At 47.2% G+C, this 24,977-nt stretch overlaps 1 protein-coding gene across 1 annotated transcript; it reads left to right on the plus strand.

The window, feature by feature from the left end:
* Window positions 1–14,069: 14,069 nt before the first annotated feature.
* LOC117042761 (zinc finger protein 202-like) lies at window positions 14,070–20,853 on the plus strand. Its single transcript, XM_033142398.1, has 5 exons — window positions 14,070–14,795; window positions 17,333–17,441; window positions 18,411–18,493; window positions 19,315–19,441; window positions 20,588–20,853. Exons 1-5 carry the CDS (start codon window positions 14,097–14,099, stop codon window positions 20,713–20,715), a joined length of 1,146 nt encoding a protein of 381 aa, XP_032998289.1. The 5' UTR covers window positions 14,070–14,096; the 3' UTR covers window positions 20,716–20,853.
* The last annotated feature ends 4,124 nt before the right edge of the window (window positions 20,854–24,977 follow it).

The following is a 24,977-nucleotide window of genomic DNA, read 5'->3' on the forward strand; positions in this document are numbered from 1 at the left end:
TCGGCTCCAGGGACCACCATTCACTCCATAAGATGCACAGATATTTCCCCTTACTTTTTAGGAGGAAAAAAGTAAAACAACCACCTTCTATAAAGCACTATTGTTAAAAGAATTCTAAGGTCTCAAATATAGAATAAATATTCATAAATGCACACATATCTAAATATATAAACCATGTGTCTAAAATAGTAGAGGAGAACAATCCTGAAGCCAGATGCAGTTTCTCTCGCTGGCCCTGATCCACCTTCCCATCAGCCCCTTGTTTTAGGGGCTCCCCCCTTTCTCTCACTTATGGCTGCCCCCCCCCCCGCAGCCACCATGTCCTTTTGTGGCATCGCAAGTTGTCTGTATTTAACGGCAACAGTGCAGCCTCCCAAGGCCTGACAACTGCAGGGGCAGCTCAGCAGTGATTCATTTCTTTAGAAAATATTTGTCAAATGAAACTCAGAATGGACTCTACACTTAGATGTATTTCGAAAGACCTGTAAGAGCTGGCTGGCATTTAAGCCCTGCATTCTGTCGCCCTGGAAGATGGAGCAAGCTTGTTTTCTCCTGCTGTGGAGGGAAGGCTCAAACCAATGGCTTCAAGTTACGAGGAAGGAGAATCCGCCTAAACATCAGGAAGATCTTTCTGATGGTAAGAGCTTCTTGATAGTGGAACAATCTCCCTTGAAGGTTTTTAAGCAGAGGTTGGATGGCCCTCTGTCATGGATGGTTTCACTAGATTCCTGCATTGCAGGGGGTTGGACTAGATGACCCTTAGGGGTCCCTTCCAACTCTGATTCTATGATTTCTCTTCATTGCTTTCACCAGGAGGGTTTATGTATGTGTTGAAAAAGCTTCCTTAGCTTCAGACAGCCCTTTGGTCCTCTTAACAGAAATGCACAGGAATGCATGGCTTGAATCCATTTGCCTATTTTTCTCTTATAGGCACCACTGCATGTAAAATAAAAGGTGTGTGTGTTGTTTGTTTTTATGCAAAGCTTCAAAGAGTTAAACCCAGTGAAGGTTGTTTCCTAGAGAGGCCCATCAAGGAAGCATGCAAAACAGTGAAGCCTCCTTTCCTGTTAGAGGATGTTCCCCCAAGGGACTAGAGCTACTATGCAGTCCTTACAATATTTCCGGTAGTCAACTGAACAGATTTCCACCCTAACTTTCAATGCAAGGGGTATATAATGCAGAGACAGAAGGAACATTGTTGCTTTCACAAAACACTTATGTGAGATGTAAGGTTGTCACCACAGACTTGCCAAGGAACAAATTGATGCCACTTTGTGCCCACAGAAAAGTCCTTGTTGCTTTCAGACAAATACCAGCTGTTGAGGCTGTGTGCCTTTTTCTCCCTCTGTGAAATTCCTTACATTAGGAGCAGAGGGATAAGAAGAGAATCTGGAGTGGAGCAAAGACATAAAGTGTAGGGAAGGTGCTTTTTTAGTATTTCATTCCAACACCCTGGAAAAGTTTGCTTTTGGGGAAAGGGCCATAGCTCACAGGAGTAGAGCAGCTGCTTGGCATGCAGAAAGTCCTGGGTTCAAGAGATGCCAAAAGTATCGCTTCAGGTAGGGCTGGGAAAAGACTGGAGCCCTGGAGACAACACTGCGCTAGATGGACCAATAGTCTTCTTCCGATGTTCTAAAAGAGGGGGGCCATTTGGCAGGAAAATCACTGATCTCTTGAGCTTTCCATACCCTCCAACATTTTTTCCAATGAAAATAGGGACATCCTAAGGAAAAGTGGGACATTTTGGGATCAAATCAGAAACTGGGATGGCTTCTCTAAATCAAGGATGTTCCTGGAAAATAGGGGCACTTGGAGGGTCTGGCCTTCCTCTTCCCCTGGCACAAGGCGGAGAAAAGTTAAGAAGTTAAGCCACAAAACCTCGTCTTGCTCATTATGGCTTGTTAAAGGTAAAAGTAAAGGGACCTCTGACCCCGTGTCCGACTGGGGTTGCAGTGCTCATCTTGCTTTATTGGCCGAGGGAGCCGGTGTACAGCTTCTGGGTCATGTGGCCAGCATGACTAAGCCGCTTCTGGTGAACCAGAGCAGCGCTTGTTAGAGAGCAACAAAACTCACCATCTCTGGTTTAGATGCAAAGGTGAAAAACCATCCCTTCCTCCCTTCTGTCCTTTATCTAAATCATTTTGTTCAACAGACATACAGAAAGGTTTCTTCAACTGCTTACAATTATCAATGAGAAGACATGACACAAAAGGAAAATTTATTGAGAGGGGGTAAGTAAGCATAGGCACTGCTGCTCAGGCTCCATCTATGCTATGCATTTAAAGCAGAATGCGCCACTTTAAACCCCCACAAAATTTTGGGAACTGTAGTTTTGTAAGGGTGCTGAGGGTTGTTAGGAGATCCCTACCCCCCCTCACAGGGCTACAGTTTCCAGAGTGGCTTAACAGTCAGTCTTTCTTCCTGGGGAACTCTGGGAATTGTAGTTCTAGCAGGGAATGGGAAAGGCTCTGCGCAACAATTCTCAGCACGCTTAAGTTACAGTTTCCAGGATCCTTTGGGGGAGGCTGTGACTGTTTAAAGTGGTTTAAAGTTATGATTCTGCTTTCGATGTACAGATGGGGCCTTAGTTACAGAATTCTTGCCAGCACCACCTGAAGAGAAAAGAAATTTTGCAAACATGTAGAATAAAAAAGGAGTCACAAACTCCTGTTTGTTTGTTTTTTTTTTAAACAGAATTTATTGACATTTTCACAAAATAACACAAACCCAACCCCCACACCTACAAATATCAAAACAAATACAAATACACATAATGTCAGGATTCTTCTTCTTATCTGTATACCTTACTAAAAAAAAAAAAAAATTCTAGTTCCAAATCTTGACGTTTGACTTCCCCCGCCTATACACCTTCGGTTTTAAAACAGTACACTATTTCCTTAACAACTTTTCTCTATAAAGATTAACTTTACTTAAAAAAGAAAAAACACCTTTGTCTTAATCTTTGCATTATAACCTAAAACTTAACCAAATATTCTTACAGCTAAACTTGTTTCTTCTATCATTTATCATGCTGCTTTTCACTTAAATTCAATATCTCCTTACTTATTTAAAATAGACTTGTAATTAACAGACTTCACACTCCGATTTCGGATACCATGGCAGACCATCTATATTATACATTAATTGGTTCAACCCACTCCCCTTCTGTCCATTATCTTCTCCTGTCTTTCACCAGAACCGGATCTCCTATTATATTCTTCTGAATGTCCACAGATCCAGGTTGCACCCACAACAAACCCTGCATCGAGCTCCAAGATGTTCATCCTCTCCATTCTGAGTTTCTCCGTGCCTTTGTACCATACTTCTTCTTCTTGTAGAAATCTTAATTCTGTGTCCCTCGACCCCGAACTGCCACCTCGGAGTCTGGATATTAAAAATCTTTCCGTTCCAGGGCTGCTGCCACCCCCTGAAATCGGCCCCTGTTCCACTCGGATTTGCTCAGCCATCTCAAACCATCCTTCCAACACATCTTCCAGCTCTTTGCAAAAGTCTGTTTCCATTGAATAAAACTTTCGAAAAGCCTCCTCTGTGGAAAACAAATTCTTTCCATTTATAATCCCACTCAAGGCTCTTAATTTTCGATCAAGCAGTTCCAATTGAAAGACAGTAAGCTTTTCCTCATCCTCCCAGTCCTTCAGTGCCAACATAAGCGCAAAGTCCAACATCTTCGGGGGGAGGTGGGTATCAAGTTACGTTTCCTGTCTTTTCCTTCCTTTGTCTCAATTTTTTCCTACGCAAGTCCAAATCGCCGCCATTTCTTCCGATGTCGGAATATAAAGACCAAAACTTCAAACGGAGATATTTTTTCCTCAGTTAACCCCCAAAAGGAGATCTCAACAGACTCAGTTTTCAAATTCAAAATGCTTTCAATTGATTGTTGTAGCAGCAGTCACTTAAAGGGTTAATTTCTTTCACCACCCGAAGGGAGAGAGGCGGGCTGCCTTTCTTCTTAATCCCAGAGCTTTCCCGGAATACAAAGAGTCAGTCAATTACTCACAGCTTCTGGTTTCTTAGCAACTCCTTAATGACAGGTAGAACAGAGACGCCGCATGTAAACATCCTGGTTGGGGCATGTCCCCTAAAGCCCGGCTCCGTGGTCCCTTCACCCCCACTCCCCCTTTACAGGGGGAGCGGGGGAAGGGTTCGGAGCACAACGGGCACAGCCGGGGAGCCCAGGGCACGGGACGCTCTTCCCGCGCCCCAACCGAAGCCCCGCTATGCGGCTGCAGGGCTCCTAACCCCCGGGATGAACTGGGTGCTTCGCAGCCGAAGCAGCCCACGACCATCCATAATGGCGCCAGCCGCCGGAAGCCCTCCTGTTTGTTTTTTTCTTGTTTTTCTAAAGGTGCAAGACACTATTACTGCAGTGTTGTAAGAATTTCAAGGTCTTTCATATATATACTGTATAACAATTGTTATTAATTTACCAAACAAATAAGGCCACATGTCTGAAAACAGCACAGAAAGACAGGCCTCACTGCATTTTTACTCCTAGCTGGCCAAGTGTTTTCATCTGCAGGGAGGAGGTGAAAAGTCTCTGCCTGAGGGCCAGATGATGGGCCATTTCCCTCACAAAGGACAGCCATTAGCCCTACGGCCAGGGCAGGAAACCTTTTGTTTTGCAGAAATGTGTGTCTGGGAGGGGTCAAGGAGAGATGGCACAGGTTTGGAAAATTCCCAAGTTACCTCCTCTGACCCTCCCATTTTGTGATGTAGCTCTGATGTATCTGGGGGAATGATGGTGGTGGTGTTCCGTCATTCAGTCATGTCCGACTCTTCGTGACCCCATGGACCAGAGGACGCCAGGCACGCCTATCCTTCACTGCCTCTCGCAGTTTGGCCAAACTCATTTTAGTAGCTTCGAGAACACTGTCCAACCATCTCATCCTCTGTCGTCCCCTTCTCCTTGTGCCCTCCATCTTTCCCAACATCAGGGTCTTTTCCAGGGAGTCTTCCCTTCTCATGAGGTGGCCAAAGTACTGGAGCCTCAACTTCAGGATCTGTCCTTCTAGTGAGCACTCAGGGTTACACCTATTCTGTGATTGGATTATGTTTCTGTGGGTGGGCTAGACTCCAGGAGGGATTTTGAAATGTCTTTATAAGAACATGGCAGCATTGTTCTGGGTCTTTTCCCCTGAGAAACACAGTTGTTGCAACAGCTTCAATAAAGATAAAGCTTACTAGCTGCTTTGCTTCTCAATCTTCTCTGGTTGGTCTCTGTTTTTTACTCCTACCAATGGAGAACCTGCAAAAGACTTTGCAAGGGCTCTTGTGTACCCCATAAGGGAATAAGGGCAGATTTTTTATTATTACAGCAGAATCTGGCAAGGATGAAAATGGAGGTGCGAAAGCTTTGACGGGATGGATGCCTGGGCCATAGGCAAGACCCTCATGTCCTCCAGGCTGGGAGTATTGGAGAAGTGCTTCAGAGAATACCAATAATGCAGCTGGTCAAACAGGAGCCATGTAAGGGTCTGTTTCAGCACTGGGAAATGCAGTGGTAGGAGTTCTTGAGGATGGTGGAATCGCCTCTGTCACACCAGGCAACAGCACAGTTGCTGGAAGAGCCCAGGCCTTGGGACGATGTCAAGGCCTTCCTGGCCTCCTATGAGCAAGTGGCCAAAGCCTGCTGGTAGCCCAAGCAGAAGTGGGCGACTCGACTCCTGCCAGCCCTCTGGGGTGAAGCCGAGTAGGCCTTTGTCAGGCTGGAAGCCGGGGACAGAGAAGACTATGGGAAGGTGAAGGCGGCCATCTTGCAGAGGGACACCAAGAGGAGGAAGAGCCAGTGCTGGCACTACAGACATTGCTGCTACCAGGAAGCAGAGGGGCCCAAAGGGGCTTACAGCCAGCTCCAGGAGCTGTGCCACGGGTGGCTGAAGGCTGAGAGGAACACCAAGGAGCTGGTCCTGGAGATGCTGGTCCTGGAGCAGTTCCTGGCTGTGGTTTTTATTTAATCCAGGGGTGGGGAAAGCTGTTGAGCCTGAGGGCCGCATTACCTCCTGGGCAACTTTCTGTGGGCCACATGCCAATGCTGGGCTGGGAAATCGTTAGCCAATATTACTATCTCAATTTGGTGGCAAAATGTGTGGAACATTGTGCTTCAGGGGAGAGGGAAAAATCACTTGGCACGTTAGGTTGGAAAAGCTAAACCCAGACAATTTTGCTCCTCTATGTTGGGACTTCATCTCACATGTCAAGAAGAAGAAGAAGAAGAAGAGTTTGGATTTGATATCCCGCTTTTCACTACCCGAAGGAGTCTCAAAGCGGCTAACATTCTCCTTTCCCTTCCTCCCCCACAACAAACACTCTGTGAGGTGAGTGGGGCTGAGAGACTTCAGAGAAGTGTGACTAGCCCGGGGGTCAGCAACCTGCGGCTCCGGAGCCGCATGCGGCTCTCTGACAGGTCTCCCGCGGCTCCGGCATGCCCCCTTTCAATGCCCTTTCAATAATAATTAAATGGTTATCGGCAAAAAAAGGGCCAAAAAAACCATGAATAATCCGCATCAACGTTGAACAGCTGGGCGGTCTTTCTCAGCCCTCTCGGGGTTCCCGAGGACAGACCCAAGATTGATGTCCACCTTGACCACTCCCAGAGAGAGGAAGCGACTTCTTCACACCAATAAGCGTGTGGGGAGGGCTGAGCTTTTACCACCTCGGCGTGCCGATTGGCAGGACAGATCGCCCGCCTTGGCGCATAGGCTCGGAGCCGGGGCCGGGGCCTTACCGCCAAGGTAGCCACTGAGGATGAAGGCGGGAGGCGGGAATGGGAGAGCGATGCTTCGTTCGGCCAATGAGCCGCCGGGATGCCTGTTCCTGTTTGAGGGGAACATGCCAATGAGGGTGGCGTTAGGGCGGGGAGAAGAAGGAGCTGGGCTTTGCGAGTTATCGAGAGAGAGAGAGAGAGAGAAAAGAGTCGGGATAATAAAGGCGGCGGGAGGTGGCGGCGGCGGCGATTGGAGCGGCCCCTGTTCTGAGCAGCCCCTGTCGGGCGGAATCCTTTTCAAAGCGGCCGCGCGGAGGGCGGAGCAGGCGGGCCAGGCGTCGCCATGACGGGAGGGCAGTGATGGTCGCCGACAGGATGAAGTAGAGCTGCTTTGGGGCGGCGGCGGTGAAAACGTCCGGGCTGCTTCTGAAACCTCCGCCAACCGGTGCTTCGCCAGCGCTCGCTGCGGGCGGTGTACATGCTCAAGACGGCCCCAAGGGCGGCTCGGGGGCCCAGAGCCCCGAGGCCGGCGCGCTGCAGTGCCTGGCGTGATTTCCCCCCCCAAAAACCTGTTTTTTGCTTTTTGGCTTTTTGCCTTGCTCTCCCACCCCCCTCTCTTTTTCTTCCTCCCCTCCTTTTTTAATCCAAGGGGAGAAATCCCATTTTTAAAACAAACAAACAAACGAAAAACAAACAAACACCCCCCACAGCTGCTGCAGCCACTCTATTTGAATTTTTATTATTACCCTTTTCTCCCTCTATCCCCCCCTTTTCTTTTCTCTTCCCCTTTTGTTTTTGTTTTCAAAAAAAGGAAAAAGAAGAAAAAGATTTCCCCCCTTTATTTTTATTTTTTAAACTACTACATATTTTTAATATTCTCCCCACCCCACCCCACCCCCAATTTATATTTTTCCACCCCACTTTTCCATTCCCACCCCCCTTTTTCTTTCTTTATTAGTTCGCTTGCCAACCTATCTTAGAGGGGGAAGCCCTCTCTCCCACCCACCACACCCCCCAAAAAACAACTTTGAGCTGAACCCCAAAAAACGGGGGTAGATCACTGCTGAAAGTAGATCACAGTTTCTTGGGAGTTGGCCACCCCTGGTATAAGACATGTAACTAGAATAAAAATTTAAAAAAACCAAGCAAATAATTGTAATAACTACTGTAATAAAGCACTGCTATAATTATATATAATTTCCCTAAAATTTTGGTTTCATTTGCCTTTCCGTGCTGAAATGTCACAACCTGAACGACCATGACTTGCCCCCCCCCCTAGTTTTGATCCTGGGTACGCCCCTGAGTCAATGCAAAAAAGTAATAACTTATTCTTGTTGTTTTTACTAATTATACTTTGCATTGGCTCCTATACGTTATTTATTATTATTGCATTAAGGTAAGAAACAATATATGCAGCGTTATATTTGTTTTAAATGTCGCAATGGTTTTGCGGCTCCCAGTTGTTTTTTCCCCCTTTGGAAACGGGTCCAAGTGGCTCTTTGTGTCTTAAAGGTTGCAGACCCCTGGACTAGCCCAAGGTCACCCAGCAGCTGCATGTGGAGGAGTGGAGACGCGAACCCGGTTCCCCAGATAACGAGTCTACCGCTCTTAACCACTACACCACACTGGCTCTCAGTAATGAACAATTGCAGCAATCTCTGCAATCCGTTCTGTTGGTTATTTGAAATAGTTTTTGAATCACAATGCCTTTCCTTATTGACTCCCCCCCCCCAATGCAGCTTCCTTCCTTCCGAAGAAAGTTGTGATTAATTATATAATATATGGTATAGCTTTTCACGCCAGTTACTTTTGGTTCCCATGCTGATCCAATCTGGTTGGACTGTTCTTCATTATTTAATTTTTGTTTTTGGCACTGTTCTGTATCACTTTGATAAATACATCAATAAAAAATTATTACAAAGAGAACATGGGAGCCTCAGAAAAGTCTTAGAACAGAGGGAGGGACCCTCCTGTCCTTTGTCTCACACAACAACCCTGGTATGAAGCAGTCCTGGGATTTGGGGAACGGGGTGGCATTACTGCTCCATCTTAGGCAGCAAAATATCTTGGATTAGCTCTGCACACGCAGAGAGAGTAGAAAAGAAACCCTTGTCATTCCCTCCGGGGCAACTTTCCAGGGGCACATGCTGGGGGGGGGGGAGGCCAGGAGCTGAACTGGGAAGAGCAACAAAAGTAAATTTTACCTCTGTAAGGTAGGTAAGATCCCTTCCTGCATTGCAGGGGGTTGGACTAGATGACCCTCAGGTTCCCTTCCAACTCTACAATTCTATCATCCTAAGACAAGCTAGAGGCATTATCAGAGTTCAAGGACATTTGTGAGGGGCAGCAAGACCAGGGAGGGGCCACATAGAGAGAGTTCAAGAGATGCAGTTTGCCACCGAGACTAAGATTCCACCTATGCAATTTAAGACTGGATTAATGCAATGCCGCTCCATGCAGGACTTCCGCTGCACACGATCCAAAAGCTGCAGTTAGTGCACAATTGCTGACAGAATGGAAAAATTCTTTCCAGTAGCAACTTAGAGACCAACTGAGTTTGTTCTTGGTATGAGCTTTCATGTGCATGCACACTTAAAAACTGGCAGTGATCAGTGGGGGGTTCAGGTCAAAGTTGTTGAGCTTTTTTTTTAAAAAGGAAAGCCCTGTTTTGGGGGGTTCACATAGAAGTTGGTAAGCTTCTTTAGGGAGGAGGAAAGCGACATTTTTAAGAAGGAAAGCCCTGTTTTTGGTGGTTCAGGTCATTTTAGGGGTGCAGGGCAGAGATGTTGAGTTTTTTTTAGGCGAGCCAAAGTTTTTTAGCTTCTTTGGGGGGAGCCACTGATCTACCGGTGAGAAAATAGCAGCAGGAGACTCTTTCAGGTGGTTCGCAATCTATCAGAACCACCTGCGTCATCGGGGCCTGGTACGGACCCCAACATCTCCTGCAATGCGTTTGCAAAGTTTTTTGCAGATAAAGTCGCTCAGATTCGGAAAGAGGTAGACTCCACCGTGGGAGCAGGGCTGGGGCAGGAGAGTGCCAGAGCCCTGTCTGGTCAAGTTGCATGGAATCAATTTCAATCTGTTATCCCCGAGGATGTGGACAGGCTGCTTGGATGCATGAAACCAACCACCTGTCTCCTTGATCCTTGCCCATCCTGGCTAATAAAAGCAAGCCGGGAAGGGCTGGGCGATGGGCTCTGCGGGGTGGTGAATGCTTCCCTCTGCGAGGGAATCTTTCCAGACCCGTTAAAAGAGGCGGTCATTAAACCGCTTCTTAAAAAAACATCTTTAGACCCGGCCAATATGGCCAACTATAGCCCAGTCTCAAATCTTCCATTCTTGGGCAAGGTGATTGAGCGGGTGGTTGCTGAACAACTTCAGGCACGCCTGGAAGAAGCGGACCATTTGGATCCCTTCCAATCGGGATTCAGGCCTCATCATGGAACTGAAACTGCCTTGGTGGTGCTGGTTGATGATCTCCGGCGGGCTAGGGACAAAGGTGAGAGCTGTTTCCTGGTTCTGCTGGATCTCTCAGTGGCCTTTGATACAATTGACCATAACATCCTTCTGGACCGGCTAGAGGGGTTGGGAGCTGGGGGCACTGTTATACAGTGGTTCCACTCCTTCCTCCTGGGCCATGTGCAGAAAGTGGTGGGGGGGGATGAGTGTTCAGACCCCTGGGCCCTCACTTGTGGGGTACCTCAGGGTTCCATCCTCTCCCCCATGCTTTTTAACATCTATATGAAGCCGCTGGGAGAGATCATAAGGGGGGTTGGGCTGGGCGTCCATCAATATGCGGATGATACCCAGATCTACCTCTCCTTTAAATCTGAACCAGTGAAGGCAGTTGAAGGTCCTGTGTGAGTGCCTGGAGGCGGTTGGAGGATGGATGGCGGCTAATGGATTGAGGTTGAATCCTGACAAGACAGAAGTACTGTTTTTTGGGGACAGGGTGCGAGCAGGTGTGGGGGATTCCCTGGTCCTGAATGGGGTAACTGTGCCCCTGAAGGACCAGGTGCGCAGCCTGGGAGTCATTTTTGGACTCACAGCTGTCCATGGAGGCACAGGTTAATTCTGTGTCCAGGGCGGCTGTCTACCAGCTCCATCTGGTATGCAGGCTGAGACCCTACCTGCCCACGGACTGTTTCGCCAGAGTGGTGCATGCTCTGGTTATCTCCCACTTGGACTACTGCAATGCGCTCTATGTGGGGCTACCTTTGAAGGTGACCCGGAAACTACAACTAATCCAGAATGCGGCAGCGAGACTGGTAACGGGGGGCAGCCGCCAAGACCATAAAACACTGGTCCTGAAAGATCTCCATTGGCTCCCAATACGTTTCCGAGCACAATTCAAAGTGTTGGTGTTGACCTTTAAAGCCCTAAACGGCCACGGTCCAGTATACCTGAAGGAGCGTCTCCACCCTCATCGTTCTGCCCAGACACTGAGGTCCAGGGCCGAGGGCCTTCTGGCGGTTCCCTCAATGCGAGAAGCAAAACTACAGGGAACCAGGCAGAAGGCCTTCTCGGTGGTGGCGCCCGCCCTGTGGAACTCTCTCCCTTCAGATGTCAAACAGATAGACAACTACCAGACATTTAGAGGACATCTGAAGGCAGCCCTGTTTAGGGAAGCTGTTAATGTGTGATATTTTAATGTATTTTGATTTTTGTTGGAAGTCGCCCAGAGTTGGCTGGGGAAATCCAGCCAGATGGGCGGGGTATAAATAATAATAATAATAACATTAGTAATAATAATAATAATAATAATAATAATAATAATAATAATAATTTACCACAGAAGATGTCCAGTGATCTACTGGTAGATCACGATCTACCTGTTGGACATGCCTGTGTTAATATATAAAGCCCTTAACTTGGGATTAGTTAACCTACAAGATCGCCTTACCCAATATACACCCACTCTTACCACTTCAATCGGTGGAACGGGCACTTCCAGGTGCCACAAAATACCTGTTCCATCTAACTTTGGAACTCTCTGCCTATTGAGACCAAGCAGGTGCCTTCACTGTGCTCCCTTCAGTGCCTGCTAAAACCAGATTTGTTAGGCAAGCCTACCAAAATATTTAGAAAGCTTTAATCTTTAGTTATTTTAACTTACTCAAAGTCTGAAATTATTGTTGTTCTTATTGGGAATTTTATTATTTTATATGCAAACCGCTTAGAGGTTTGCTTGTTAGTTTTACAATCAGTGTATGAATTTTACGAAATAAATAAGAAACTACTGGTGGAACTGCGGGGAATTCTTAACTCGGCTTCCCTTGCCTACAAGCCTAAAATTGCAACAGCTTAATAATAAATAAATAAAATACATACATACATACATATTTAAGGGTAGAAGCTTCTGTAGACCATATCATCAAATGCAAATTGCTATTTGCAATGGGGCTGTGTGGTTCAGTGGTCAGAGCATCTGCTTTGCATGGAGGAGGTCTCAGTTTCTGTTCCTGACATGTCCAGGAGAGGGAGGCCAAGGAGACTCTGTCGCCTGAAATTTTGGAGAACCTCTGCTGCCAATCAGTGCATGTAATAGTGGGCTGGATGGGCCCAATGGATGAAGGCACCTTCCCATCTTGCAATTTAATCAAAAAGACACAGAGAGACATTTGATCAGTTTCATCTGAATTGGCGGTAGCAACGCGATTCCACCCACTCCCTCCGTTCAAAAGGGCACCGGAAATAGAGGATGAAAGCGCGTGTCTGTTGCAGCCTCATCCCTGCCTCTTGCCTCCTTCTTTAAAAAGCGTGGCTGCCCGATCCGGCCTTAAAACGCAGCTTTCTCGGGAAAGTAAAGCTTGCAAACCCCAACCACCCCCGCTAAGGTTTGGCCTGATCCGGGCTGCAACCTCCTCCTGTCCCAGAGTGATGGATGGAGGGAGAGAGAAAGTATTGCTGGAAAGGGTTAAACTCAGATTCCTGGAGGAACTGGGAAATTTGAGAAGGGAGGTGGACCTGGAAGTGGTGTAATAATTCTCTCTTTCTCTCTTGCTCCCTCCCCTTCTCTTTCCTGCTTTGTTGAGAGGGACGGATGCCTGCTTTTGAATGGCTGCGAGGGAGAGGTGAGTTTTAAAGGGGCAGATTTGGCCGAAATGCGGTGGGAGCTGATGCAGATCCAGAGAATATGCAGCGAGGAAGAGTTGCAAAAATGCGTTACTTGTTGTCCGGCCTGTGTGCGGAGCGACTGGGAAATTTGGGCTTCCAACTAGGTTCGGGGGTGGGTGGGTGGGTAGGAAGTCCCCACTGCATCCCCGCACCTTTTGAGCTTGGGGCAATGGTCGATTTGCAGGTTTGGAAACAACAACATGCACGGAGTGGCGTGGCCAGGTGTGCTTTGGGAACACCGTCTTCTGATCTAGAAGCTGTTACCCCCAAATCACCCTTGAAGTGGGGGCTCTTCTCTCCGCGGTTCAAAAGGCCACACCAGCATTTCTGCCTCACCTTTTCCTTCAAGGAGTGCAAGGTGCTGCACATGGTTTTCTCCTCTTCATTTCATCCCCCACAACAACCTTGTGATCTAGGTTAGGACAAGAGATTGGCCCAGGGTCACCCCAGTGAGCTTCATGACTGAGTGGGGATTCGAACTCAGGTCTCCCTAGTCTGACACCCTAACCGCTGCTACTCCCAGGGGAAGAGTGTACAGCAGGGGTGGGGAACCTTTTCCCAGCGCGAGGGCCGCATTCCCTTCCAGGCAGCCTTTGGAGGGCCATATGCCGGTTGTAGGAGATGGGAGCAAGGCAAAAAACAGGCACTGTTTGTGGTAAAAGGTGGTTGGAATAACCAATGTAAATTGATGGGAGTTGTAGTCCATCAACATCAGGCAGGGGGAATTTGAGACTGAGCAGGCTTCTGTTTCCCCAGCTTCTGGGACTTGAGCGCATGTTGTAAATGGCACTATACATTCAGAGCACTATGATAATCACTTTAAACTGTCGTGGCTTCCCTCCCAGGGAATCCTGGGAGCTGTAGTTTGTTGAAGGTGCTGGGAGCTGTTCAGAGAGACCAAAATTCCCCTCACAGACATAGAATTCTTACAGATCCCTGGAAAGAGGGATTGACAGTTCAACTGCTATGGCAGTTGTGGTGTTTTAAATTTCATAGTGCCACAGTTTGCCAAAATGGCTCCTCCTTTATGCCCTTCTGCAGGAACCGGTCCCACTTGCCGTTCAGAAAGACACCCAGGGGATACCGTCAGAGAAAGTCTTGGCAAAATGCTATAGAGTCTCCTCCTTGAACTGATTCTGTCTGTATAGCCACAGACCCGAGACAAAAATTTGACATTACAAGTGTGGGATATTTGTCCCAGTTCCCCCCCCCCCCACTCCACCCTGAAGTAGAGAGAGGGCACCAAGGATCCAAGATGGAGGAGAAGTTAGAATCCGCAGGCCAAGCACCACCGCATGTCGTCACGATAGCATGCCTGAAGGAGTTACCGCACCAGGCAGCGCTGCAAAATGGCAAGCAGCAGCTCGAGGACGGGCTGCCCCAGGAATGGGCCACCCAGTGTCAGGAGTTCCTGAAGGCCCTGGATTCTCATCGCCTAGGATGGGGAAGCCCACCACGGTCAAAGCTTGGGCCGTGGGATGATGCCAAGGCCTTTCTGGCTTCCTTTGAGCAAGTGGCCGAAGCCTGCCAATGGCCTGAAGAAGAGTGGGCGACACGTCTCCTGCCGGCTCTCAGCGGAGAAGCCAAGCAGGCCTTTAGCGGCCTAGAAGCTTCCGAGAGGGAGGACTACGGGAAGGTGAAGGCGGCCATTTTGCGAGGGGAAGCCAGCAGAATGGAGGCACTGCGGCAGCACTTCAGGCAGTTCCGCTACCAAGAAGTCGAGGACCCGCGAAGGGTCTATGGGCAGCTCCAGGAGCTCTGCCATCAGTGGCTGAAGCCGGAGAGGCGCAGCAAGGAGCAGATCCTGGAGCTGCTGATCCTGGAGCAGTTCCTGGCCATTTTGCCCCAGGAAATGCAGAGTAGGATCAGGGCCTGGGACCCGGAGACCAGCACCCAGATGGCGGCAGAGGAGCTACTGATGAGTCCCCAAGAAGCCAAGGCTTGGAAATGGCAGGTGAGGTTTTAATGCGTGTCGCCGTTTAATTCAGGTGTGGAGAAACTGTTAGGTTAGTCTTCCAGATGCTTCTGAAGTGCAGCTCCCCTCGTCCCTGGCCACCGGCCATGATGGGAGTTGGAGTCCAATGGCAGCTGAAGGACCGCAGGCTCCCCACCCCTGTGCTACTTGGACGGCTCCTGGGTTTTAAAATAATTGAATGAGGCCCCATCTGCACTGTACTTTTAAAGCAGTCTTGTACCACTTTAAGCCGTCATGGCTTCTTCCCCCAGTGAAACTTTGGGAACTGTTTGTTGAGGGTGCTGACCCTATTCCCCTCACGGAGCCACAATTCCCAGCATTCCATGGGAAGAGAGCCTGACTGTTAAAAAGTCTCCTGGAAATTGTAGCTGCATGAGGGGAATAGCGGGGTCTTCTCACAACATTTTCTGCTTCAGTAACGTTCAATTGCCAGTGTTCAACTAAAATTCAACAGCTAGTCGGGCCTGTTTTTGCATACCAAAGTCTAGTCTATCACCTCAGGCAGTAAAATACCTTGAGCCGGTACATGGGGCATCCATGACACGAGAGGGGGAAGTAGCAGGGAGAAGAACAGCCACTTCCACCCCCCAAAACAAACCATAATTCCCTGGTTCCCAGCTTTCAACTAAAAAGAACAGAGAAGGGTTTTGGCATTTGTGAAAGCTGTGCTATCTATCTATCATCTATAATTTTTTATTAAATTTTCTGTTTTACAATTTTGAATATTCATTTAAACATCCTTAAATTATCATTGGCTTCCCTTCTCTTTCCATGGTTCATTTTGCATACCATAAATCCCTGCATATTTTATATAAGCTAAACCATTCAGTATTCCATTATTAAATCCATCAAAACTTATTTACACTGTTGAATTTATCTTAATGTTACCAACATTTTCAAATGAACACAATTCCCCCCCCCCCCCATGTATTCAATAAGCCTTTTCCAATCTTCTCTAAAGGTATGTTCATCTTGTTCTCTTATTCTATATGCCAGTGTTTTTCAACCTTTTTTGGGCAAAGGCACACTTGTTTCATGAAAAAAATCACAAGGCACACCACCATTAGAAAATGTTAAAATTTTTTAACTCTGTGCCTATATTGACTATATATAAAGTAATTTTTCAATTTTTCCCACGGCACACCAGGCAACATCTCGCGGCACACTAGTGTGCCGCGGAACAGTGGTTGAAAAACACTGCTATATGCTAAGCCTGCAAGCTGCACATAATCTGTCAATTTAAGTTGCCATTGTTCTTTGGTTGGGACCTAGCTCGTTTTCAGTTTTTGGGCTAACAAAACACGGGCCGCATAACATAAATAATCTTTTTTGACACCTGGGGATTTCTGTCTGAGCTATCCCCAACAAAAAGGACTCTGTTTTTTTTGGGGGGGGGTAATGTACTTTTAAACATTTTTTATCAATTCATTTTGGATTATTTCCCAATGCTCTTTTACCCTTTTACAAGTCTACCACATATGAAAGAACGTTCTCTCAACCTCCTTGCATTTCCAGCACTTATCTGATTCAGTCTTATGCATCTTAACTAGCCTACTCAGAGTTAAATACCATCTGTAAATCATTTTTGAGTAGTTCTCCTTCAAATAATAACATGCTGTGAACTTCAAATAGCTTTTCCAAAGGTTTTCCCAGAGATTAAAATCTATATTATGTCCTATATCTATTACACAGTGTCATAGAGGCTTTGGCAAGCTCGTCTTTTGCTCCTTTTTAAATGCCATTTATGAATTGCTTTCCAAAAAAAATACCTCAATGTAAAAAAATAATTTTAAAATAATTCCACGTGCAAAAGCAATTAACAATTCCACACTGCAGTAGGTCCTGTAACATTTCCATCAGTTTGATTTCACCCACCAAGGCACACTCTTCCATTGTCTTCCAGCAGCAGGAATATAAAAACAATTTCAAATCCAATATGGATGTAAAGGTAAAGGGATCCCTGACCATTAGGTCCAGTTGCGGACGACTCTGGAGTAGTTGCGGCGCTCATCTCGCTTTACTGGCCAAGGGAGCTGGCGTACAGCTTCCGGGTCATGTGGCCAGCATGACTAAGCCGCTTCTGGCAAACCAGAGCAGCGCACGGAAACGCCGTTTACCTTCCCGCCGGAGTGGTACCTATTTATCTACTTGCGCTTTGACGTGCTTTTGAACTGCTAGGTTGGCAGGAGCAGGGACCAAGCAACGGGAGCTCACCCCGTCGTGGGGATTCAAACCGCTGACCTTCTGATCAGCAAGCCCTAGGCTCAGTGGTTTAGACCACAGCGCCACCCGCACTTGAAAGGATGGTTGAACAAGGAAGGCCTTCAATATGCGCCAAGCAGACGATAGAGGTGACACAAAATGCCCAGGCACTTTTTTTACTTGATTCCCCCCCCCCTTGTAATAAGCTCCCCTGCTTCCCCCTTCAGTTATTTGCTTTGTCCACCTCCTGCCCTCCTCTCAAGCCCTCCTGCCTCTACCCCATCCTGAGTGGGATCTGTGTTGTTCTTTTTCAGATGCCGGTGGAGGAAGTGCCCACGAACCCCTCAGAAGCCAAGGGGGCACCTCGGAAGCAAATCTACATAGAGGCCGATGAGAAAGCAGACAAAGACCTCTGTTTGCTGGGTGAGGGTTCATTGGGCTAGCGCAGCATTTATTCAAACTGGATTCCTGGGATCCCTCTGTGGCTTTTCAGAGGGACTCGCAATGAGAAAACTAGCAACAGCTGAAAGACAGCCGTGGCTTCCCCTAAATACTGAAAGACTGCAAGTCCCATTATCCCTCATTGCTGGCCATGCCGGCTGTGAATGACGGGAGTTAGAGTACAGCAACTTCTGGAGGCCCACCAGGTTGGAGAAGGCTATTTTAGGGGACAAACAAGGATGGCTGGGGATCCATTTCTCACTCCTATGACACCTGTGCTGGTTATTTCTGGGCTCAAAGTGCAGCAAAGAAGGGCTAGCTCCCATGTGGCCTCCACACCAAGTAAAAAAAATGTCTGGGGCTGACACTGTTGTTTCTTCCAAGCCCTGGGTATTGTGTGGCATCCTGCCTTGTAAAATAGATGCACCGGTTGCCAGTTTGTTTCAAGGAGCTTGCTCACATGTCACATTAGTGTTTAAAGTCCTACATGACTTAGGCCCCAAATATCTGAGATGACCTCTTTCCCTACAGACCCTCCTGGGTGTTAAGATAACTCTTGGTAGTTCTGCTCGCCCCAGAAGTTCGGGGTGGGGTGGCCCAAGAGAGAGCCTTCTCTGGCATCCCCAAGATTGTGGAACTCCTTACTCTCAGAGCTGTTTCTGACTCCTTCATTATATACAGGTAGCCTCTGACTATACAGTAATTTGTTTTAAACTCAGTGCTGATTTTCTAGAAAAATAGGTGGTGGAAATCACCATGAACGCCTCCGTTGTTCTCTTATAATTGTAATTAACGTTCCAGTGAGTTTCAGCTAAGAAAAGCCTTGTTGAAATTTAATTTCTTAGTGGGTTTTAAATCGCTGCAACCTGCCCAGGACCTTATCGGGAAGGGCGGATAAGAAATTGACTCATTAACTATTATTGGTATCTGAAACATTCCCCTTCTTTCCAGCCAGCGAAATAATGTCGCCAAGTCATCCCAGTCCGGTGCTTCCTCCTGAAGAACAAGAAATAGTTGACACTGAGCTTTCTGAGGTATGTGAGGTTCTGGGGTGGGAAATATGTTTTGACCAGAGGGCCACCCCCCGTCTTTCACCCAGGCAAGCAAGAGGCGTTATTAAGAGTTCAAGGGCACATTCCAAGCAACCAAAAACACTTGAGGAAGGCATGAAGCAGGGCTGGTGAGGGGAAACATCCGTGGGCCAGATAATGGCCTGGGAGCTGCATTTGGCCCTTGAGCTTGATGTTTTGCAGCCATGATCTAATTCAGGGATCTCCAAACTACAGCCCAGGGGCCGGATGCGGCCTGTGAGGCTCATTTATCCATCCGCTGCCGCCCGCTCTTAGCGCTGCGGCGCAGCTGCCCACTTTCAGGGCCCCAGAGTGTTGGAAATCACTTGTGCACATACGCAAGCGTCATTTCCAGCGCACATCCTGGTTGGAGGAGGCCCATGCGCATGTGCACAAGCTATTTCTGGTGTTCCGGTGACCCAGAAGTGGCCGAAAATTATGCTGGTGCATGCGCACAAGCGATTTCTGATGCTCCGGCGACCTGGAAGTGCGCCGGAAATCGCGTATGGGTGCGTGCTCCGGCCCACCGCACAATCGGCACTGGACACACCGGCCTGAGGCCAGGTAAGTTTGGAGACCCCTGATCTTGAGGCAGAACAAGGCAAACCAGGTGGGCATCTATCTCAGTGAGCCAACAGTGGTGAGAGATAATGGAGAGGAGGAAAGGGCCAGTCTCCAAAATTATACAGTTATTAGAATCATAGAGTTGTAGAGTTGGAAGGGACACTAAGGGTCATCTGGTCCAACCAGATGCAGGAATGGAGGGGATACTTTTATCGTTCCAGGGAAATGTGAATTTAAACGAGGTGACTGTGGCTTTGGGCAGTGCTGAGTGGGCAGTGCTGAACACCAGTCAAGGAACCATGCATTGGGAAGTCATGCAGGAGGACTCTGAGGACATCAGCTCTCTAGGTAAGGCAGTCCTCACCCTGTATTAATGGAACATGGCAGAAGAGAGAATCTGAGTTTATTTATTTTTTAATGCATCAAAATAATATAATGATGAAAAAGAAGGGGGGGAGAACAAATACGTTTTATTTATTTCCAATTCTTTATGGACCGATTTTCACCATAGATGGTCACAAAGCAGTTTCCACAACAATCAATAAAAGATCCCTCCATGAAAAGAACAGGGTGTTGTCTTGAGCCCCACAAGGCTGTTGGAACTGGGCTTGGGTCGGCAGACTCTGACACACCCTCCTCCCTGCCCTCATCCTATATCCTAATGGCAAACTCAAATTGTTTGAGTTGGGATCCTAATGCAACTGAAACAGCCCCATCCATACAGAAGATAGAAGCATTGGTAAACTTGGGGTAATGCCCCAAGATTTGCAAAGCACGAAACATCTTTGTGGGTGGGGGAGCCCCTCAGAAGAGACCCCCCCCCACACACACACATAAAAAGCCAATCTAATGAAGACTGACCATGTTCAATGGTCATGCGAATGCTGGGTGGCTGTTTGTGAGGGAGGAAAATGGAGTACTGTGGAGCAGGGTTTGGCTGGCTGAGGATCTCATTCTGTGACCGCTTCTGCTTAATCCCCAACAAGCAGGCTAAGTAGAAAGTGTTCTGTGCTTATTTTAAAACTGTATTTTATTGAATCCCCAAAAGTATTCCAAACCATTTATCATCATATACAAAAAAATATATTTTTCAACATAAATTTCCCACTGCTCCTTTCCTGATGTTTTTTGCTTCTTTTTATTAGCTGTTTTGCAATACATGTTTTTATTATCTAAACTTCATTACCATTAGTTATTTCAGTAACCCACTGCTTACATTTCAGATCCTGCCCGCGACTTCATGTATAGGTGATACAGTATTTTGATAGATAATCCATCAGTGGCCTCCATTCTTCTTTAAACAATTTGTCATTATGTCCTCTTAGTCTGGCATTTAATTTTGCCATTTCATCAGAGTCCATCAGTTTCATAAACCAGCTTACTTTGAAACTTTTTAGGTTGGAATCCACAAATATTCTTTGCCCTGCAAAACGTTCAGTCAATGACTATTTCTCTCAATGTTCCTTTTCTCTCTGTCTCTCTCCCTATTCTAAGGAGGGTTTGTGATTCCCAAACCAGAGGCTGTATCCCAAATGGAAAAAGGAGACATGGGTTTCATCCAGGACTCTGAGGATGGCGAGGTATTTGCAGAAAGCATCTCAGGTAAAGGGGAGGGATATTAAAGGCAGAATGGGGCTTAGTTGGGAGGGGTGGTTACAGAGGGGTGCATCACACACTCTGGGATTGCTTTCATTGTGCCTGTTTTTCCATGTGCCACTTCCTGCTTTTCTTGTCCTGGGTGCTGATTGGGTGGGAAAGTTCCACACCGGGCTTCCCCTCTCTCCCCCCCCCCACTTTCGCCAGTGTCGGCAGGAGGAGGCAGTGTTGGGGGAGGCAGCAGGGAGCAGAGCAGATGCTGCTGGATCCTCCCTGCAGCCTCCGTTCACAAAAACAAGCATGTTTCTGCGAATGGAGGTGCGGGGAGGATCCAGCAACATCTCTACTGCTGCCCCCCGCTTGTTTGACGGGGAACCTTCACTCCATAAGACGCACCAACACTTCCTTCCTTTTTAGGAGGGGAAAAGTGCATCTTGTGGAGCGAAAAATATGGTATAGTAATAATAATTATTATATTTATTTATACCCCGCAAACTCTGGCCGGCTCCTAGCAGAATAGTAAAAGCACGATAAAACATCAAACCACTCAAAACTTCCCTGTATAAAATGAGTGAGCCAGCACCTCCCTGCAAGAAGAAATCTAGCACATCAAAGAGAAAAAACTCATTTGCCTGCTGTGCTGGTTTACTATTTGCAAGGATCCTAAACTTACATTTACTATATGTATAGGCAAACTCCCCCCCCCCCCCCGAGCAGCTTCCTCCCACTTTCTTATTTCATTCTTATGACAACCCTGTGAGGTAGCTTAGGCTAAGAGATGTTGGCCAGCCCAAGGTTACCAAGTGAGCTTCATGGCTGAGTAGGGATTCAAACCCTGCTCTCCCAAGTCCTAGTCCAGCATTATGCCATAATGGCTCATGATGCAAACTGGGCAAAAAGAGGAGTTGGCTCCGTTGCCAATAAGCTGATTGGGGACAGCTGAAAAGCCCTGTTTACAACAGTTTGCAAGCAGAGAAAGTGAGCTTATGCCTGCGTTTTTAAAAGGGAGCTGGGGACAAGGCGTGAGCGTTCACCCCTCGTCCCCAGCTCCCTTCAACGCAAGCGGGGATGAGCCATTCTGAAGGGGCTCCCCTTCAGAGTGGCTTATCCCCGCTTTTTTTTAAAGGGCGCCCCTTCAGAGTGGCTTATCCCCGCTTTTTTTTAAAGGGAGCCGGGAAGAAGGGGTGAGCCTCCTTCGCTCCCCCTCCCAGCCTTTTAGAGGAGGAAAACCAGAAAAAAATATTTTTTCCTGGTTTCCCCCCTTTAAAAATGAGGTGCATCTCATGGTCCGGAGCGTCTTATGGACCAAAAAATACGGTACATAACATTGGTATAAAATCAAACAATAATTAAATTACCTCCTAAGAACATCTCAAAGTCTAATTAGATGGCTTTCCACAGGGTTAGGGTTGGGAACAGTAAGTGTTCTCTGAACTGAAATTTCAGCCTTCATGACATAGGAAAACAACCAAGTGAACAGCTATTTTGGTGGAGGAGGGTCAAGATATTAACCAATATGCATGAAATTTCATATCTAGCTATATAATCCCTAGTATAGTAAGACCTTCGGAGCAGGCATTTAAAAAAAAATTCAAAAAAAATTGTTCCTTGATAATTTGTCACATTATGGAACCCGGGGCGGCCTGCCTGCCCTGCCCTCTTGCTACGCCCCTGTTCCAGTGCCAGGATAAATAGGAAGGGAGATAGTGGGCATCCTTGTTTTGTGCCTCTTTGGATTGTTATGGTATTTGAGTCCATATTATTAATTCTGCATTTTGCTGAGGCTTGGGAGTATATTTGTTTGATGGTTTGTAAGAAGTTGGGGCCAAATTTCATGCTAGTTAGTACTGCTGATAGGTATTTCCATTCTAGGCAATCAAAAGCTTTGAGGGTGTCTAGGGGCATAATTGTGAATGGGAGTTTGGGGCTATTAACTTGGATAAGATTTTTTTCAGGCAGTTGGCCAGGATTGATGTGAATAGGGAATAGGGCGTCTATTTCTCTTCTTTTTACAGGTGGGTAGCCGTGTTGGTCTGCCATAGTCAAAACAAAATAAAAAATTCTTTCCAGTAGCACCTTAGAGACCAACTAAGTTTGTTCTTGGTATGAGCTTTCGTGTGCATGCGAAATGGCATCTGAAGAAGTGTGCATGCACACAAAAGCTCATACCAAGAACAAACTTAGTTGGTCTCTTCTTTTTGTTCTATAAGTTGAAGGAGTTTTTTAGATCCTGTTTGTTTATAGCGTGATGAAAGAGTGGTGATGTCTTGTTCTAAGTTGTTAATTTTAGAGGTGGTTTCTTTTTTAAGGAGTGCTTTCTCTTTTATGCAAGCTCATCTGGTGACTGCTTTCATTGCGTCCCATAGGAGGGGTGTTTTTATATTGTCTACATCGTTTTCTTGAAGTAATTTTGGAGAGTTTTTGTGAAACTCTCTCTAATTTGTTTGTTTGTAGTTAGGGTGGGACTGAAGGACCATGATGGGGTGGTTTGTGTTTCTTCTCCTATTTTATTAGTGACTTCTACTGGGGCGTGATCTGTGATTTTGATGTTGCCTATGCTTGTTGATTTCACTAAAGGGATCAGACCCTGTGTGAGCAGGATGCTGTCCAGTCTGGATACTGTACCATGGCGTCCGGATTGGAATGTATGGCTGGTATCTCTTGGGTTTTGCTCACCCCAGATGTCATAAAGACCCCTGTTTTTATACATTTTCAGTAGCTTGTAAGAGTCCCTAGTTGTTGGGGGGGGGGGGTTGAGGAAGGTTGTCCATGAGGTTGTGGGGTGAGTGTTTTTTAGGGATATGCCTTTCATATTCAGGTTGAGGTCGCCTCCTAGGATTGCTTCCCCTTCAGAGAAGGAGAGGAACTTGTTTAGTGTCTTCTGGAAGCATTCTAGTTGTTTCAGGTTTGGGGCGTATATAGAGCCGATTGTTAGTTTGATTTTGCCATCTAGTGTTCCTTTAACGAAAATGAATCTGCCTTTTTTATCCTTTAGGACTGCTGTGGCTTTGAAGTTCAGGTCTCTACTAAGTACCACAGCTACCCCCTGGGCTTTTCCTGAGCCGTTTGCCACCCATTTTTGACTGAAGCGTGGCTTGCTCATGACTGTGTTCCCTTTGGGTGGGTTGTGTATTTCTTGTAGGAAGGTGATGTGTGTGGTTTCATGCTGTTTATGTATGAGGTGATGCGTTTTCTTTTTATGGGGTTTCCCAACCCCCTCATGTTTAGTGTAATTGCCTTTAAGTTAGCCATCTTGTTTCCCTATTATGTTGGGTGATTCCTTGCCAACCCGTCCGGGTTGTCTTGTCTCTCACCTCGTGTTGTTTGGTGAACCAGTGGGATTGCGCTGACTTTGGGTGTGGTGGGTGGGGGGCTAGTGGGGTTGGAGTTAGATTTGGGTTAAAGAGTAGGGGGTAGGTTGTGTGTGTGGGGGGGTTCCTATATATATTCATATAGGTGTTTGTTTGGGGTATTTTGGACCCTTTGTCGTTTAGTCGGTTGGTCCTGGGTCTCAGCTGGTGTGGATGGCCGTGTTCAGGGAGAGGCCATTCCCCTTGTCGTTTACAATAGGGGGTGTCCAGCGAGACGGTGTGAGGCATCTTTGTGACGCCAGTGTCATGTGTAAGGTTCAGAAGCAATGTTGCCAGTGTAAGTAGCAACATCGTCTGTGTGTTGGGGTGGGGGTATGTGTATTGGTACGCTCTAGTGCCACCTTTGTGTTGGTTAGTTATCAGCTTTTTGCCTGATTGTGGGTTGTGTTGTGAAGGCTGAAGGAATTGTTTCCTTTAGTGAAGAGTGGGGGGGGGGGTGCTGAAGGTGTGGGTTGTTGGGTGGTGTGGAGTATGGTTGAGGTTGTCTGGGCTGGTGCTGGGGTGTGGTTTTCTGTGGGGGTTTGGTGTTGGGGGAGATGTTGGTGGTGCTAGCTGCTTTTATGGTCTAGGGGTAGGGGGGGAGGAAGGGGTAGGGGTGGGGATCACCAGTCCTGTAGTTTGAGGTGTTTTTCGGTTGCTTCATTCAGCTGTGGTTGTTGTTGTAGTCGTTCCTCTATGATGTGTTGGTTTGGTTGTTCTTGGTCTGGATTCTTGTGCTGATTCTTTGGCGGAATGATTCTGTGCATGGCGGTAGTCAGTTGTGTTGATGCGCGTTGTTGTGTTGCTTCTGTTGTCTCCCTTTGTTTCCTACTGTTGTCCAATTGTTGGCTGTTGTTTCGCCGTCGTGGTCATGGCTGTCGCATGGTGGATCTTCTTCTTGCCATTCCGGTGGAAGGTCGAATCCGAGGTCTTTCAGT

The sequence above is a fragment of the Lacerta agilis genome, chromosome 2 (assembly GCF_009819535.1).
Source record: "Lacerta agilis isolate rLacAgi1 chromosome 2, rLacAgi1.pri, whole genome shotgun sequence".
NCBI classification, from domain to species: Eukaryota; Metazoa; Chordata; class Lepidosauria; order Squamata; family Lacertidae; genus Lacerta; species Lacerta agilis.